This window comes from Balaenoptera borealis (assembly GCF_965194805.1).
Source record: "Balaenoptera borealis genome assembly, chromosome: 20".
NCBI classification, from domain to species: domain Eukaryota; kingdom Metazoa; phylum Chordata; class Mammalia; order Artiodactyla; family Balaenopteridae; genus Balaenoptera; species Balaenoptera borealis.
Window position 1 is genome coordinate 20,568,150 of NC_138879.1, and position 19,802 is coordinate 20,587,951.

Consider the following 19,802-nt stretch of genomic DNA (forward strand, 5'->3'; position numbering starts at 1 on the left):
TCTGGCATACTAACACCTGCATTTGTAGACATCATAAAAACTGAATTTAAAAAGTACCTTTCGTATTCTCATGGCTTTGGCTCAAAGTCTTATGATTCTGAATCTAATTGTTGACCCTCCATTTTACAGGTTGAGAAATGGAATAAGGGAAGGCAGAAATGATCTGCCCAGTGCAAATGAGCAGGGGATACAGTGGGAGAACCAACCCTATGTTCAATGTTTTGTTTAAGAGGCTCTAAAATAGTCCATGGATTACGAGTCTGCTTGAAATTTCAATTGCACAGGTTACTTTTTAAATCATCCTTCAAGGTGCTCCCTCTCTCTTCCTCTTTGCTTCTTTACCAATTAGATCTCCCAGCATATTTCTTTTTCCTCAACAAGTTAGTTTCCATCCTTTAAAAAAAAATAAAGATTTAGTTCTCTTACTCTCTTTTTCCCCGTCCCTCCAAGTAGATTGATAGAGAGCTACAACTATTTTACTTATATTTGGACCCTAGGGTCAGGTTGTCTCTGTAGCAACTACTCAGGAAAATGAGAATGAAAAAGAAAGGAAGAAAGAGATGGAAGGAGGGATGACAGACTAGAAGGGAAGGAAAGGGATGGAGAGAGGGAGGGAGGAAGATATAATGAGAATAGAAAGAGAGAAAAGAAATGAGTAGGAGCATGTAATTTCCTAATGAAGCTGCAATCGAAACCTTTCATGTAGCTATTGTCCTTGTGTAGAGTTTGTCTTCATGCCTGTATGAACAATTACAACAATGTGCCAGTAATTTTCCAGTTCATAATCAGGCTATAAGAAGGAGAACAATTTGCTTTATGAAACATGGAGAAAGACTAATCTCTGATATTATTGTCAGTGCAGGTTTATCAGCAAGACTTGGAGGAGATAATCCTACAGACATACAGATTAGGAATCACATTTTCAAAGCTTTAATAACCCCCTAGTGGCATGCAACAAGCTGCTGAATTAACTTGTCTTTGGACACTTACTGTGTATGCATCACTTGCTAGATCTAGGTACAAAAAGAAAAACTAAAAAAAATGGGGGAAAGAAAAATTGCCAAGTCTCCAAGCAAAGGGGCCACATTAAAAAAAAAAAAAAAAAAGGGCTTCCCTGGCGGCGCAACAGTTCAGAGTCCGTCTGCCGCAGAGCAGCTGGGCCTGTGCGCCACAGCTACTGAGCCTGTGCTCCGGAGACATGAGCCACAACTCCTGAAGCCTGGGCGCCTAGAGTTGCAACAGGAGAGGCCACTGCAATGAGAGGCCCGCGACCGCAACGAGGAGTGGTCCCCGCTCGCCGCAACTAGAGAAAGCCCGCGCGCGCGCAGCAACAAAGACCCAACACAGCCAAAGATAAATAAATAAAATAAATAATAATAAAATTAAAAAAAAAAAGAATAAGCCAGAAACAAAGGGCCAAATATTATATGATTCCACTTATATGAAGTACCTAGAGTAGTCAAACTTATAGAGAGAGAAAGTAGAATGGTGGTAACCAGAGTCTGGGGGAGAGTGGGGATGGGGAGTTATTGTTTAACAGGCACCATTTTGATGTGGGATGACATTAAGTAATGTCACTGAACTGTACACTTTAAAATGGTTAAAATGGTAACACAAACACAATTTTTTTAAATGGGGAAAAAAAGCCAGTTCCTGCCTAGTAAACTCCAATTTCTTCCATCCTTAACTCCAAAATCCAAAGGAAACAAAGAGAATTGGTTTTCCCCTCTCTTTTCTTTCTTCCACAGTAAAAGGTAGACGTTCAGCCCTACTGAGGGTTGAAGTGGTCTCTGGAGACACCCTCTATGTTGAGATTAAAGGGAAACAGATGGAATTAAGGTATCTTCAACATCAACCAATCTTTATTATCAGAGATGAGGATCTTCCTGCCATAAACAAAAGTAAGTGCATCGACCCACTCATAGAAACAATACATATTTATTTAACAAATACTTGTTGAGGACCTGTTACATGCCAGGTTCTGTTCTAGCTCCTGAGGATATAGCAGTGAACAAAACAGATGTGCCTTTTATGGAACTTAGATGCTAGTACCTGATATGAAATACTTTAAAGTTTAAATAAATACAGACTATGCTATACTTTCTATTTTTTGCTTTTAATTTTTTTTTTTCCCCTGTTGTGGGAGAAGGACACCATACCTGACTAACATAGAATCTTACAAGTAAACAGCAAAGTCTGTGCATTCAAACCAATATTTGGAAAAAAGTTTTAAAAGCATCTCAACAAAATCAGACTAACAAGGGTGATGACTGGCTTTTGTGAAAGGCTTGGCAATGTGAAAGAAATTTCTGATAAAGCCAGGACATCTGTTCATCCCTGATGGAAGTCGATCATCTTTATGGAGCTATATAGTACGTGCAAAACAAGGCGGGTCTAATCAAGGATTCCACCGTTAAGGTCATTTCAGTGCGGTATTAGCCCAGCTTTTTCCCAGGAGACATAGTTTTATATAGAGGATAACTTTCATGCTTGTCACAATCAAATCAAATCATTTCTCTCTCAGAGATGATTTGAAGATTCAATTTCCACAATGTACTAAAAATATAGAGCATAGAGTTTAAAATTTATAATAGGACTCAGGTTTCTCCCCACCAATGCATAGCAGCACAAGGTGGCAGATGGCTTGCAAATGTTTAGTTTCTTCTTTTTCCCATGGGATAAAATATAGGTCAAATTCTACTAAAATAAATACCATCACAGTGAAAACCTAGGTATAACAAAAATATTTTGAAATACTTGACTGTTTCTCAACTCAACAAAACAATCTTTTGTTTAATACAATGAATATAATGAATTTTAAGACAAAAGAATCAGATTTCCCCTTGGAGCACAACGGTTTTTATATACGCTCTTAAATTTTCACCTTTAAGGAAATATTTTAAATATTCTAAATTAGGCTGTCATATTATATTTGGAAAAAAGGAACTTTTCCTTTATGGAAATAATTCTCAATTTTATTGAGGAGTAATTTACAATCAGTAAACTATACCAGGATGTGTTAAGTTACAATTAACCTACTTTGGACACCATATTAAAATAAAGGGGCCCCTAAAGGCTAGCTGGGAGTAAAAGCTACTAAGTGCTTTATTTAACATTAAAAAGCCAACTGAATTTGGCTCAGATGTCTGCCAATATTCAAAGCAGCACAGGAGTTCTATCCATTTCTTCAAAGGTTCCTTCTAGAACCAGGGATCCAAAAAGACATTTAAGATAAACTAAGTAGTTTATGGTGGTTCAATGTTAAGACTCCACGCTCGCAATGCAGGGGGCCCAGGTTCAATCTCTGGTCAGGGAACTAGATCCCACATGCCGCAACTAAAGATCCCACATGCTGCAACTAAAGGAGCCTGCATGCCGCAACTAAAAATATCACGCATGCAGCAACGAAGATCTTGTATGCCGCAACTAAGACCCGGCACAGCCAAATAAATAAATAAATAAAAGATAAACTAAGTAGGAAGGCCTGACAATCGGAGGGTTGAGTTGGCCTTCTGAAGCTGTTGGTTCAGTCTTCCACATAAAGGTGGAGTTACCATCGCCCCACGATGATAACTAAATATTACTCCCCTCCGTAAAGTATCTCCTAAGATTAAACTAACATTAGAGGGGAAATCTCTTTTGAAAGGAAAAATTTCGTCTGTAACTAGATCTCAAATTTCAAGAATCAACTTTATGTACAACATGAAAATGAATAGTAACTAAGACCAAAAGACGAATATGATTCTTTATCAGGCAAACTCAGTTTCAAAAACAACATACACCCCCCCCCCCCAAAAAAACTCTGCCTAAAAGCGATTTTGATAGTTCAGTTATACCTAAAACACTATGGGTTGTTTTAGTTCCAGAGTTGTAAGCAAGGTCGTATAGATGACAAGAGACAATTTAGGCTGATGCATCAAAGTTCAACACTCAGACGCCTGCACCTTCTGTAATAAAACAACAGGCAGCTGCCAACCTCTTCCCCGCACCTTCTTCCTGGTCACCTTACAAATGGAATCATAATCCAAAATGCATTTGCATATTTGTTGTTTGGGACACACAACATTGTCTCACAGAAACAAAGTTATAAAGAGATGAAAAATTCCTAGGTAAGCCCCCAAACCCCAGTTGATCTACAATCCTACAAAACCTAATTACCCTTTATAATTTTGTTTCTGAAGGAAAAGAAGTTAGAACTCTAGTCAGGGATACCATTAGTAACAAAGTAATCCCTCTACTCCTGCCCATCCCAGCTCCTACAAAGCACTAACAGCTCTCCTACTCCCAACAAAAGAAAGGGCCTCCAAGGATGTGGACAATGCTTCAACCGGCCTCAGTGCAGCAGTTTCCAAAAAAAAGCGGAGTCTGTGTACATCTGTGTGCATTTTGGGATTGGGGTCTGGTGGGAAGCTTTAGGGGTATCATCTTCTTTCAGGTAAGGAAAGCTTCTGATTCCTTGTAGAGCAGTTCCCAGAGGGCAAGAGATCCTACCTGTATTTGAGCTATATGTAAACTAGATGTTAAAAGTAGGAGACAGTCTGTATTTTATTTTACTTCTTTAGAAGCCCTGTAACTGCACTGTCCAATAGGATAGCTATAAGCCACATGTGCTATTACTGGGCACTTGAAATGTGGCTAGTGTGACTGAGGAACTAAATTTTTATTTCATTTTAATCACCTTAAATGTAAACTTAAAATTGATGCTCAATTTGGTTACTGGAAAACTTTCAAGTACGTTTGGAACAACCTGGGTATGTGAATCTACTTTATTTACCAACTAAAAGTTTTATGAAAACTGAACACTTCATGTATTTCTGGTAAAAATTTTGCATCTAAATTGAGATATGCTGTGTGTGTAAAACACACCAGATTTTGAAGACTCAGCAGCAAAAAAGGAATGTAAAATGTTTCCTAAGTTTATATACTGATTACATGTTGAAATGGTAATATTTTGGATATACTGGGTTAAAGAAAATATATTATTAAAATTGATTTCACCTGTTTCTTTTTACCTTTTTTAAAGGTTACTTCTAGAAAATTACATTTATATTTATACTGGACAAGCTGCTTGTCTATAACATAAATATTTCACATATTCCTCTATAACTTTTACAGTCTTCTAGTTCGTATGTGTCTTACCTGTAACAATTATAACTTTCCTTCTATGCTTTGCTTAGAAGAAAAAATATTGAAAGCAATTCTAAGCTTTTAAATTAAAATATTTAAAATATATAGTTTTACTACACTTACTGAAATGTTAGAATGCAATTACACTATTTGAGTTGAAAGCATACAGCATATTGTTTTTAAAAATTACTATTCTGTTACATAATCTCTATAGAAAGATATGTTTAAGAAGACTAAATCTAGTGATTCTTTAATGGAACTACCGGTGATTATCCACCATCTGTTCAAAGAATGTGAAATTCATTTTGAGTCATATTAAGATCCTATCCCAGTGCATATTTCAAAGGAAGTCCATGTGAATTCTCACCTCTCTGATTTATTCTCTGAAAAAATTTTAGTGATCCAAATAAACAATGTGGTATATTCAGAGCCATACTGATCTATGGAAAAGGACAGACAAGAAGCAGATCTGAACATATATGAGGACTTAGTATACATTAAGATGGACTTTCCTATCAATGGGGAAAAGAGGGAGCTGGTGGGAAGTGGTGGATTTTTTTTGGATAACTGGTGAGCCACTTGAAATTGATTTAGGTTGAAACTGTTAATACCTGTGAAACATTTAGCTCAGTGCTGGCACACAGTGAGTGATCAATAAATAATATTGTTATTTTCAGGAAAACTAATAAAGCTACATTCCCACCTCACTTCTTACACAGAAACAGATTTTAGATGGATTGAGAGACAATGAAAAAAAAAAAAATTAGAACCATAACATATTCTGAAAGAAAATACAAATGAAAATTTTATAATCTTTGGTCGGTATGATTTTTGTAAGTATGTCTTAATAGCCAGATCAGAGAAGAAAAGATTATTAAATTAGATTACATAAGAATTTAACATTTTTGTACTGCAAAAAAATAGTATACAAAGTTGAAAGTCAAAAAAAGGAAAAAAACAGAGAAAATTACTTGTAACATGTAAGACAGAAAGATCTCTGAGGAAAACTCAAGCATATATAATAAAAAAACAGGCCAGTTATATAAAGAGGCAAATCACAAAGAGGAAACAAAATGGCCAGCAAACTTGTGAAGCACTGCTAGAAATCAAAGAAATACAAACAAATATGAGAGACTAGCAAAGATAGAAAGGTTGCCAACACTTACTAATGGCAGATGTGGGAAAATGGCCATTCCCTTCATGCACTAGTTATTGGTGGGCATGTAGACTGGGATAGTCTTTTTGGAGGGCAGTTTGGCACTATCTATGCAAATGACTCAGCAACTCCACTTCTACAACTTAATATTAAGGAGATGGTCTGGTAAACGTGAAAAAAATCCACTCAGCCTAAGGATCTATACTACCATGTTATTTACAGAAGTGAAAAAGTGGAAACAACTATCAATTATTAATGGATTAACTAAATTACAGTAGGGTTATACAATGGAATACACACCTTAAAAATGTTGAAGTAAATTGGTAAAATGTTGAAGTAAATTTATTTGTTCCCTGGGGAAACAAGTCCTTTCTGAGTCCCCAGGTAACAAAATAAGAGGTTTGTTTTAACAGTACATTTGGATTATTTGTTATTTCTTCTCCATACTCCCTCATCTCCATTATCTGTGTTAACGGAGAGATGGTTGTTTACAGTAGAGGTTTGTAACCTGAGTCCACGAACCTCTTGAAATGTATGCAGATTTTTATGTGTATGCATATTTTACTGGGAAGAGAGTCAATGGTTTCATTAGTGCCTCAAAAGGTCTCCTAGTCCACAAATGGTTAAGAACCACTGGTGTATATAATTTAATGGGTCAAGTTGTTGTCTAACTGCCTTAAAAAGCGCATTAGCTCACTAGTCAGTAAATATTTACTTAGTATTTACTAAGTCTTACCTTGATTGGTAGACCAATTACCATGAAATTTTGGAATAAATTTCTTTGCTCACTTTGGAAGTATTTTTAAACACACACACACACACACACACACACACACACACACACACACACGCTCACAATCCCCAAAAGCCCTCTAGCAGCTAAGAGACAAAAAGCGAATTAGAGAGCTTCAAACAAAATTATAATGTTAACTTTTAAGAGAAATAATCATTTTTTACAGTCATTTGAATCTTACATACATTTGAGCTCCTTTACTGAGATAATTTTAAGATTTATGGACTTAGAAAAAGACTTACCTTTGTGAGGACAGCCAAGTTCTCAAACTCAAATAAAGGCTAGATAGAACACTATCAAGTAACTAGTTCTAAATGAAGAAAGCAATAAATCATTTCACATATTAATTTTAAAATATTCTATAATTTACTGATGCCATATTATGAAATATGTAATGCTAAATTTGAGGTCCCAGTTTATATAATTTTTAAAATATCTCATGGTTTGGTGAAGATGATTCAGATACATAAGGGAAGAAGGGGATTATTCTAACTGGTAACAATAATATCATAGTGATAAAATAGATTACAGGGAAAATCAGCAACTATAAATGAACTGAAACCAAAGGAAAACATAATTTTGGATTAAATGAGATTATCACATTTTCAGGAGGCAGAGGAGGTAAGAAGTGATAAGCAAAAAAGAATAATAAAATCAACAGGATTTATTTATGAAGGCATATTGGGCAATATACGTTTATAGTTTTATCTTTAATACACAAAAATGATTATCTTCAAAAAATAATCATCATCAGACTTCCTTGGTGGTCCAATGGTTAAGACTCTGAGCTTCCACTGCAGGGGGCGTGGGTTCAATCCCTGGTCAGGGAACTAAGATTACACATGCTGCTCAGCCAAAAAGATAAAATAAAAACTTCTGTTTAAAAAATAAATAAATAAATAAATAAAATAATAATAATAATTATCTTCATGAATTGGAATTAACTACTTATGGATTTAGGATTAAAAAACACCAAAAGGTACTATATGATCTCTTTTATGTTTTAGTATTCCCAAAACTGACTTAAAATAAAATTCTGTTATAGGAAATTCCATTACAATAAATTACAAGGCACAATCTAAGTTAAGGTAGATTTATGCTGAGTTGAATTTTACATAAAATATGTAGGTGTTCTGCTGGGCTCAAAAATACATATTTTTTTTAAGATTTTAATTTTATTTGTTGCAAAATAATAAGACCTACAGAGCTATGTACCACAATTCTCCTAAAACATCAACTTGTAATTTATTTTCATTTTTCTTCCTTAAACTCCTTAAAATGTTAAAGTGCTTTTGAAACTAGATTTAGTTACAAAGAAACGATTTAATTTGAATTTAATTAAGGCAAAACACAGTCTCTTGTATTAGCAATGACATATACCCGAAAGAAAGTGTCTTTCACCAGAGATTTACTTTTCCAGATATTCCCAAATGAATGTCATAATAAACACAGAGAAGTCATTAAGCATGACTAATGGAATTACAAGAAAAAGAAATCTATAAACCTAGCAACCTTTGTAAGTATCATCATGAATGAGAAAGCAGTATAAAAGCAAATGTGGAGGGACTTCCCTGGTGGCTCAGTGGTTAAGAATCCACCTGCCAATGCAGGGGATACGGGTTTGATCCCTGGTCTGGGAAGATCGCACATGCTGCAGAACAACTAAGCCCATGCGCCACAACTACTGAGTCTGCATGCCACAACTACTGAAGCCCGCGCGCCTACAGCCCATGCTCCGCAACAGGAGAAACCACCGCAATGAGAAGCCTGCGCACCACAATGAAGAGTAGACCCTGCTTGCGGCAACTAGAGAAAGCCCGCACGCAGCAATGAAGACCCAACGCAGCCAAAAATAAATAAATACATAAATAAAGCAAATGCAGAAAATATATTGAAATAATAACAATGTTCAGGGTTGCAAGAAGTTAAATGAGACCATTTCTTTTTCAAAAGTTGAAAAAAACAAACACACACCTTCAATATGAAATGAATGGTAACCTAGCAGAGCACATACACAAGTAAAATAATATAATTTCTTTATTATATTTATAAACAGTATAATTTTCCATCAGCTTATATATAAAAATATGAAACATTCCACCAAATATAGGAAATAACTCAGTCCTCAAGTTATTTTAACTCTGAAAACATTAAACACAATTTAAATGATTTTAATACCGTTCATCAAAAAAAGATGTCATATAATCATACCAAATAAGTATATCATGCCAAATATTTAACATAAACATCACAAACTACTTGTTTTTCTGCTCCTAAAAAGGAAACACTCACTGAAAACAAAAAGAGGTTTCTCATTCTGAGATAAATCAATATACAAAAGCCATTTAAAAAATAACTTTTTCCCCAGCTTTATTGAGATATAGTTGACATATAACATTGTATAAGTTTAAGATGCAGATGTAATGATTTGATATAAGTATATATTGTGAAATGATTACCTCAATAAGGTTAGTTAACACATCCATCAACTCACACAGTTACAATTTGCGTTTGGTGAGAACTTTTAAGATCTACTCTCTTAGCAACTTAAAATATACAATATATCAATAGTACTGTTAACTATAGTCACCATGCTGTAAATTACATCCCCCAAACTTATTCATCTTAATAACTGGAAATCTGTACCATTTAACCACCCTCATCCATTTCCCCACTGTCCTCCCCTGGCAACCACCAATCTGCTCAGTTTCTAGGAGTTAGGTTTTTTTAGATTCCACATGTGAGTGAGGTCATACAGTATTGTCTTTTTCTGTCTGACTTATTTCACTTAGCATAAGGCCCTCAAGGTTCATCCACGTTCTCACAATGGACTTCCTTCTTTTTATGGCTGAATAATATTCCATGTGATCTCTCTCACATTTTCTTTATCCATTCATTAAAAATAACTTTTTTCTTGATTACAAAAGTATTTCCTATCCATTATTACCTATTTATTATAGAAAAATGGGAAGAAACTAGAAAGTGCGCACATACATACATCCATCCAGAATCCCACAACCCAGAAGAAGTCTTTTTTTAATGCCTATTCTTAATGCCTATATGTACATATATATTTCTTTTATGAGTTACTTCATAAAAGCTACTATTTTTATATTTGTCCTGTTCAAATTTACCAATGTAACTGGAATGTAATGTTCAGTTCTGTCCCAACTAGACCTCTCACACTTGGATAATAAAAATTCAAAACCATAAATTTTGATGTCACGTTTCTGGAACAAAATTTCAAATGTGCGCTTAAGGTAATAAGTTATCCTAAGGACCCATTCCTTTAAAATTATGTGTTTTGCTCTGGTATTGCAAAATAAAAGGATTATGCTTCATGACCAACTCAGCAGGTTCTCCGCAGCCATGTCGTTCAGGAAGCCAAATATTTTCTATTTTGTTTTGATACCTTCAATGGTTAAGGAGGAAGGCCAATCTCTATACACATTACAATGCATTTAGTATTTTTACTTGATATTTAAATTCACTGCAAGACAAACTCATCTTTAAGATATGCCCACATTCAGGGTTTCCATATATCGTTACACAATTGAAAAATTAACAACAAAAGAACAAAGAATATTTGCACTGCATCCCTATGTATTAGACCTTCCATACCTTTCGGAATAAGACTCTACAAAGTCCATTTCTCGCTATCATTCTTTCTTACTTTCTACCAGAAACAGATCACAAATCCTAAAAACATAAATCCGTAGGCTGAAGTGACTGTTTCATTTTGTAAAGAGCTATATATTTCTGTAGATACACAGTTTGCTACTTTATTCAAGCCTAAAAGAGGACCAAAAGATTTTTAGAAACATGAAACAAAAGGAAAAATAGAATTAGCATTATTTCTGAGAGAATATTTTACCTAGTTTAAACCATTAATGAATATATTGTAGAATGCTATGTTACGAAGCTGATAAACCCCGATTTTTAGTACTTTAACAGATTAAGTGCTGAACAGTTTTTCTTTCTTTCTTTCTTCTTCTTTCTCTACAATGATATTTTAAAATATAGTTTATTTAAAACATTTCCCCAGGTTTGGATTTTTAAAAATCCCACTCTTTACAAAAACATAGCGATGTGCTACCAGCTATAGGCTCTGAATTTTAGACAATACAAAATATTTTTTCACAAACTTTCTAATTGACTCTCACCTAAAGGCTGGAAACTCCCACTGAAGGCTTTTTAAACTCATCAGACATATATTAAAAAACAAAAAAAACACCTTTAATTGTAGGATCTCAGTGACACAAACATAAGGAAATTCTGAGTTATAGATACTTCACATTAAGCTTTTTCCACTGACATTGTAACTTTTGTCAACATTCAAAGAAAATTCAACTCTGGTCAAAGGTGACAGTTTGACAACCCTGGAAGCTAACATCCTCTGTTTATTTGAGCAAGTTCATACTCTCTGCTCAGGAAATTGAAGGTTTTTTCATCCCTGACTTGATCTCTCAAATTCAAATCACTGCACTTTAGGGTTGTGAATTCTGTCTCCAAGACTTAACTTCACAATCCACCTCTAAGAAAAGTGCTGATAGAAAACAAGCATCAGATATGAAAAGGAATACATTTCTGAGACTAGTTTCTAATGGTCTTTCCATGGCTCTAAACACACAATAAATTCAGTTGCCTTAAAAATTATCCCGCCAAATTAAAATTCTTAAGTCCTTCTAGCTCAAAAATCACAATTACTAGCTTTAAAACAAGAACAGGCCATAAACCCCTTCAAAATAAAGTTGTAAATAAAACGTGCTGGGGCTTCCCTGGTGGCGCAGTGGTTGAGAATCTGCCTGCCAATGCAGAGGACACGGGTTCGAGCCCTGGTCTGGGAAGATCCCACATGCTGCGGAGCGACTGGGCCCGTGAGCCACAATTGCTGAGCCTGCGCGTCTGGAGCCTGTGCTCCTCAACAGGAAAGGCCGCGATAGTGAGAGGCCCGCGCACCGCGATGAAGAGTGGCCCCCACTTGCCGCAACTAGAGAAAGCCCTTGCACAGAAAACGAAGACCCAACACAGCCATAAATAAATAAATTAATTAATTAATTAATTTAAAAAAATGTGCTGGATACTTGCATTCTCAGTCAACAAACATGCACGTCTCAAACCACACTGGCAAAGAAGATCCTTTTGTTTATAAACAGCAGCCAAAGGGACAGCTTATAGCCCTTCTCCTGTGATGTACATGGTAACGCTAGTAGAAGGACAACAAAGGACAACTTATAGTTAAAATTAAAACTTTCTCAGGACTTCCCGGGTGGCGCAGTGGTTAAGAATCCGCCTGCCAATGCAGGGAACACGGGTTCCAGCCCTGGTCCGGGAAGATCCCACATGCCGCGGAGCAACTAAGCCCATGCGCCACAACTACTGAGTCTGAGCTCTAGAACCCGCGAGCCACAACTACTGAGCCTGCATGCCACAACAACTGAAGCCCGCGCGCCTAGAGCCCATGCTCCGCAACAAGAGAAGCCACCGCAATGAGAAGCCTGCACACCGCAACAGAGTAGCTCTCACTTGCCACAACTAGAGAAAGCCTGTGCACAGCAATTAAGACCCAACACAGCCAAAAATAATAAGATAATTTAAAAAATAAAGTTAAAAAAAATTTTTTTTAATTAAGACTTTCTTTGTTTTAATATAATTTCCATCAGGAATATATAAGTTGGAAAAACACCTACCATCACCTTCATAAACTTCAAAAAAATTCCAAATATACATTTAAAAATTTCTATTAAAAAAACACAAGAGTCCATTCTGGAACACAAATAAAGAACTATAAGCCTTAAAGAAATCAAATGTCTCACTGCAAAGTTGCAGTTGCCTGCTCTCCTTCGCATTGCAGTGGGTAGCAATGCAGCCTCCGGAATCAGCTCGGCCTGGGTCTGGATCCAGCCCTGCCATTAGCAGCAATGTGACCTTGGACAAATTACTTAACTTCTCTGTGGCCACTTCTTCATCTTTCAACTGAGGATAATACCCACCCCTCTGAGGACCATGAGTTAAAACATGGCAGGAGCTTATAACAGTGTCTGCTTGGCACACTGTAAGTGAATCATGTTAGGTATTATTTTTCTTCTCTTTCTACTTTTAGGTTTGGGGCATAATTTGAAGTACTTTTAAATTAATTTTCTGATCACTTTTTGAAAGATGGCATAATAATTATTATATAAATAGTTAGTACACCTTCCCAGATGAGCTTACAGTAAGTAGAGCTATAGCCCAGGGTGGTAAATAGTTTTTTATACAAATCATGGATGTGACTGTTACTGGTAGCTTTGGCTTGATTTCCCATATGCAAAAAAAATCCCCTACTAGGAAAAAACAAGCAGTGTTAGAGAAAACTTGAGTTTGTCCTGTTATCATTGCAGGGTAAAGCCAAAGTCACTTTTACTAGTCTGATGGGCATTGAAAATATTAGTCACCAAGTTAATCCCAACAAATAACAATAATTGATTGGCTCATTGATGTATTTCCCCTTGTCTTCCCCAATCTTTCTCTAACTAGTCAGAAAGGGAAGTTTTCATATCTTCTGAGAATCTCATTACTGCTCTCAAACCATACTCTATATCTTAGTATAATTTAAAAAATGAGTCAGCATAAGCACCTCAAAAAACTAGCAGTGAATAGAATATGGAGATATTTCTCTTCATAACAGAAATCTGGAAACAAATTTTTTAAAGAGTTAATCAGAGTGCCAAAGGCAATGGAGGAACAAATGGAGAATGACTGTTAGATTTTGCAAGCTAGCTTCCAAAAGATAAATGTTCTTTATCAATCAATATATGTATTTTTCATCTTAATAGTATTACAATACATGAGAAATGGAGATAATTATTATAAATAAACTCAATGAAAAAAATATCCAGTATATGACAAATTATGACTTCTCCTTTCTTGACTATGGGGTGGGGGGCGGAATGGGAGGTCAAGATACGCTACATATTAACCTCATTTGCAAACTGCATTACTATGCAACATGCTAACGCAGTATTGCCTTTAGTGATGTGATCCAAAAGAAAATTTAGGAGAGAGAAACTGCCCCTACACTGCAAACATGTTTGAATGCCAATTTAATTAGGAGTCTATTTAGTCCTTACACTTCTTAGAATAAAGTTAGCTGAAGGCTAGGAAAAGGCCACTTGCTTCAATCACTGAAACAATACTTTACGTACTCCTTTCAAGGATATTCTTCTCCGCAAGGCTCCAAATAACTCATACTCCAACATTTGTATTAAAAGGGACCTACCACGTAAAAATTATCCAGGAGGGTCAAGGAAGAGTTTTATGGCTGAGGGTGATTCCTCCAAAGTTCTACTACCACCATACCCTAAATGTCTCCTTGTGCTTATTTAACTCCTCCATGATATTCTGTGTGCCTTTTAGGTGACGTCAGAAAAACGGCTATAGTCACTGCTAAATAGATGGGGTTCTATATCTTATAAACCTATGGCAATCCCTCTTGAAAGCACTGACATTCAAAGCTACACGTAACACGTTTTCACTCTATCTTAGTGCTATGCATTTTCTAGGTACCTGGGAGGAAAACAGAAAGCAGCAGCCCCATTTTTCTGTTAACTGCATCTTTGTTGGGGTAGTTGTTAAGATTCCTTCCAAGGCAGCTAAACCCTGAAGGGAGCTGGGAAGATTTGGGATGTCTTGCCTTTCCAATTGGGTACTCGGTAGAGCTGTCATGAAGCAGTACAATGGGTCAAAGACAAACCACATGGCATCTGATGCTCGTCTTTATATGTTTAAGATAAAAATGTGACACCACGAGAAGGTTAACATGTGGACCTAATTTTGAAAATACAAACAGGAAGCACCCCCACCCCAATATTACCATTTAAAAAAAAAAGGAAACCAAACTTCAAAGATACCTTCCAAGGAAGTCACGGGTGTGACCAAACTAACAAAAGTAATAAAACGTCATCTAAAACCCTGAAACCACCAAAAGCGAGGGTCTCGTTCAACTAAAAGTTGAACACGTGTAAATTACTCCTGTCTTTGATTAGTAAAAATAGAATAGACTTAGATATGTAAAGTCCTCTCCAAACTGGCTTAGGTTTTTTAATAGTAAAGGATCATCACTAATAAGAAAACACCCAATGTAAACAGGCTACTTAAAATAAAGACATGACAATTAACAGAACGCAATTAAAAAATTTAATCACTGTGATGCTCACAATTTAAGTGTACAAGAAACTGTCTGATCAATGGAAACTAGATTTTTAAATTTGACTTTCTTATTCCTAGAAATAAGCATAAAACTGTTGTGTTTCCAACACTGCAGGGGAAAAAAATACTTCTGATTTTAGAACGGTTCTATTAACAAAGCTCAGATTTAAAGAAAAATCTTTTCCTTTAAACACCACACAAAACTGGGGACAGTGATACTTTCGAACAAACTTTTAAACATTATTTTTATTAAGAAGTGCCAGAGTCAACATATTTTGATAGTTTATCATGCAGTAAAAGGATATTCTTCTGAAGAGCTCAGTAACCTAGAAATGTCATAACTTTTTAAAAGAATAAGTTTCAAATGCTCAAAACACATTACTAAAAAACAGGAGGTTTTCTGCTTCCTTTTGTAGGAATAATGTGGTAATCTACACTGTAACAGAAGGGAGGAAATATGTGTCACTGGTAGTCCAGAAATCTGTGAATACTTCATGAGATACATACATGTTTGTAGGGCACTAGAAGAGTTAAGCTTCCTCTGATTCTGCCTTCAACCTGCAATCTAATCTTGAGCATATTATTTACCTATTTATAACACCTTGCTTTTATGACTACCTGTATTACCTACACAAAAATAAGCCAAATGAACCACCACAAGCACATTTATAAACATATACTTAACACAAACCACAAATGATTTCAATATAATTTGAAATAATTTTAACATAACAATATAACTTGAAACAAATGGACATAAGTACCCAAAGAGCAACAAATGATGCTTTTTACTAGTCCTGATGTGGTTTTTGCATATGTAAATAAAATTTTTAAAAAATCAATTGAGAGCAAGAAAATGAAGATGAAACGAGAAGTTGGGGCACAATAGGAAGTGCTGACCAAAATATACATGTTGTAACACTCCAAACAAGGATAACACTTTTTCCCCCTTCCATCATATATATCATGAAGTACCCATTTAAGAAACATAGACACCTTAAATTTCTTAACACAATCCATACTAATAGCCTGTGGGCAAAAATGTGAATCCTGACTAGTGAGAAGGGGGGGATAATTTATTTAGTTGGGTATACAGCAAAGATTTTGTGCAGTTTAGCTCCAAGTTATGCAATAACCAAACTGCTTGTGATAGAAATCAACTCTTGTGTTTTTTTCTGATGTTTTGCTTTTTTAAAAAAGATCTCTCCATTCCTTCCCTTTGTCTCAACCAGATGCTTGAAATTTTCATCTTCCAACGGCTACAGAAAACAAGTAATCTACTAGATAACACTTACCTGACCAAAGGTGTGGCGCTGTTTTGGTTAGACCAACAGACATCGCAAACTGTCACATAATAAATTTTTTTAAAATCGGCAGCCCCCTTTTCCCATTTACACTATCAATTCTAACTGTGATCTTCCAAGAGATGGAAATTGGTACCAAAACAAACAAAAAAACCCCAAAGCCTTGAAATAAAGTCAATCAATAGAATTCCACCATTTGATACTATCAGAACTGATCTAATGTTCCTAGTGTTATGAAATTAGAAAAAGATGACTGGCACACTAAATAAAATACATCCTCCTCTAAGAACTATAGCCAATGAATATGAACAATGTAACCAACATAATATAAACAAGTAAACAATAACGGAAAAATGTTGAGGAAAGAGGCAAAGTTCTATTATTTGAACGATAACAAAATTGAGATAATATACTCAACAGCTGAAAGCTTATTATGGCCCAGGCGGCTATCCAAGCCCTTTGGAAACCTAAGATACAAGCGGATGATAAACACCATTTGAAGACTGAAAAAAAGACCTAAGCTCAGTTTAATAATTTGGTGACACACTAGCCCTTTCAAGGGGCATTCCCCGAGGACATTCCAGAGACAATTTATGGAACTGTGTTTAGGCAAATATCTACTGCTTCTCTGTGCTTCGGGAAGAGCGCTAATCTGAGAGTCTTCAGACCGACATTTCAGTTTCTAAATAGCTGAGTGAATGGAGCAGGCCAATCGCTCCGCCTATCTGGCCTCAGTTTCCTCATTCGTACAATAAAAGAATGTAGCATTACCGCCTCGGTCCTTTCCAGCTCTAACATTCTACGACCCACTCTGAGCACTATTTATTTGATACGACGGTATCACATACAATGACAGGATCAGAAGGGTCAAGAAGAAAAAGATCTGGCATGGCTCTTTGGGAAAGAGAGGATCGCTATCTCTTTTTGCCCTTAAAGTTCTTGTGGTTCTCATTAAGCCCCTCTTCCTAAAAGCTGGCGCTTGTTTTTCTTCTTCGCCTTTTCCATCACTGCTGGCTACAAGTGTCTGCAAACGCCTCTTGCTCCACACAAGTTCTTTCCTCTTTGATCTGCCTGACCATCTTGCCAGATTCCTTTAGCCTCAGACCAGCTTTGGTGACACAACGACTCCCCTTCCGACGCTGCGTATCTACCCCCAACACCAGGAGCACTTTTTAACTCTTTATCCCTGGCTAGAAAAAAAGAACGCACTGCGTCCACAGCCACACGCACAAGCCGGGGCCTGGCGGGTCCTGATGAGGGAGTCTGCACCCCCGAGCCTGATCGAAACGTTCGTATTTGTTGTCTGGACTCCTTATAAGGCGCTGTTCCTTGAAGCTTGGCTAAAACCCCCCACCCCACCGGGCACCACCGGTCTCATCCCACCCCCAGGAGTCGCAGATACCTCCTTTGAAAAAGGGAGAAAAGCGAGGAGCCGGCGGGCGCTATTCCGAACTGCAACACGAAGGTGTGAGGGGGCCGACGGCAGCCCACCCCGACACACGCGCACGCACGGTCTCTGCCCTCTACCCCTTCCGGCCCGCCGCAGCCTCAGCACGACGCCCCTCGCCCGCCCCCAGCCTTCGCCCCCCGTGGCCCCCCTCACCCAGCGGCGCGGTCCCCGCGCCCGTCCTCCCGGCCCAGGGAGCGATGGCGGCGGCGCAGCGCGGCCCTGCCGGGCGTCTGGGCGGCCGGGTCGCGGGGCCCCGCCCGGGCCGGCTCCCCGGCCTCCCTCCGCGGGCCCCGAGCTCCGGGCTGCCCCGCAGCTCCTACCTCGCTTGGCCCCTCAGGCGCCAGCGGCTGCCTCCCGTCCGTTCTCTGGCTCGCCCGCCCGCTCGCTCGCTCCCTCCCTCGGCCGGGCCGCCGCGCTTAGTCGCCTGCGCTCGGTCCAGCCCAGGGTGACGGCTCCGGCCGCCGACTCTCCTCTCGCCCGGGCCCACGGGGGCGCGCTCGCCGCTCGCGCGAGGAGGCCCGGCCGCGCGCGTCGTCCGCAGCCTCGAGCGCGCCCCGCGCCAGCGCGCGCCGCTTCCTGGTTCCGCCCGGCGCGCGCTCGCGAGCCCCGTGGTCCCTCGGCCCCCACCCCGCGGCCGCCCTGGAGAGGCCCGGAACCCCCTCAGCGCGCTCTGGGGGACCGGCGCCGCGCGCAGCCCCTCTTCGCGCAGCGGGGGCGGCTTGGCCGCTTGGCTCCCGGGCCGGGTCCGCGGGCCGCGAGCACATGCTGCTTTGTTTGGGTGGGGTCTGCTGGCCCGACTGTTGTGGTCTTGTTGATTGGCACACCCCTCTGCGGCCCGCCCACCTCCCTTCGCCCAGGCTGAGGTCCGCGTTTCGGGTCCAGTCCCTCCCAGGCTGAGGTCAGAAGTCCATCGCTGCCCCATCAATAATTGTCCCGGGTTTGCTCCCTGGAGGGCGTTTCAGCCTGGGCTCCTGCCGCTTACCACACGGAAGAGCAAGAGGAAAGCCTGAAGGGACACAGCAGGAGTTTACAACTGGCCCTTGCCAAGTAGATCCATCCACTGTTCCAGAGTGAATCTATGGGAGACAGGGGGGTCTGAGACCATTTCCCTCTCGGGGGAATCTTGCTAGCTCCCACCAGGGGAGCTACGGGAGGGACTATCTCCTCTATCCGGAGAAAGAAGAATAAGCAGGGCCAGCTCTGAAGGATCCAGAAGAAAGGGAGTCTCTGAGAGCCTTTTCCATGTAATGGGGAGGGGGTGCAGTGTCTGAGAAGGCAGCCTGAGTCACCCACTCTCCTCTCGCTACATCTCTGGAGCTGGCCAATGGTTTCCCTGGCAACCCTCCAAGGGCCAGCACCAAAGCAAGACATGTCAGATCTCCAGAAACCCAGTTGCAGGGGCAAAAGAAGAAGGACCCCACAGATGCACACAGAGCGTCCCTTCCCTACAATCTGAAAATCTTCCTGTCCAGAGATGACCAAGATCTGCAAGTCCTCATGTTCTCCCATAATCCTCCTTTAGCAGCTCTTCCCAGCAGCCTTCCTTTCACCTCCAAAATAACACCAGCCACAAAGATCTTTGTGTCTGCAGCTGATCACAAACTCTTTCTCCCCCACCCAGGCTACTGCTTTTATCCCACATTCTGAGCCAACACCTGGCACGGTGCTTTGCACAGAGTAGGTACCGGGAGCTTGGAGGCCAGAGCAGGAGGACAGGCTGGGGCAGGAAGCTGGACGGAAGCACCAGCCCTGAGCTCTCTGGCAACCCCTCTGACAGTTACTGCC

General features: G+C 39.1%; 1 protein-coding gene across 4 annotated transcripts in view; it reads right to left on the minus strand.

Moving 5' to 3' along the window:
- STAT5B (signal transducer and activator of transcription 5B) overlaps positions 1 to 19,802 on the minus strand; it is a 69,710-nt gene that overhangs the window by 41,780 nt on the left and 8,128 nt on the right. For 2 of the 4 annotated variants that reach the window (XM_082371347.1, XM_082371348.1), the window contains exon 1: positions 18,338 to 18,954. The exons of 1 other annotated variant lie outside the window; for it this stretch is intronic. In XM_082371347.1, the coding sequence (XP_082227473.1) occupies positions 18,338 to 18,939 (602 nt within the window). In that variant the 5' untranslated portion in view covers positions 18,940 to 18,954. Of the gene's footprint in view, positions 1 to 18,337; positions 18,955 to 19,802 lie in introns of those variants that run through there. One more of the 4 variants, XM_082371349.1, reaches the window with a different exon arrangement.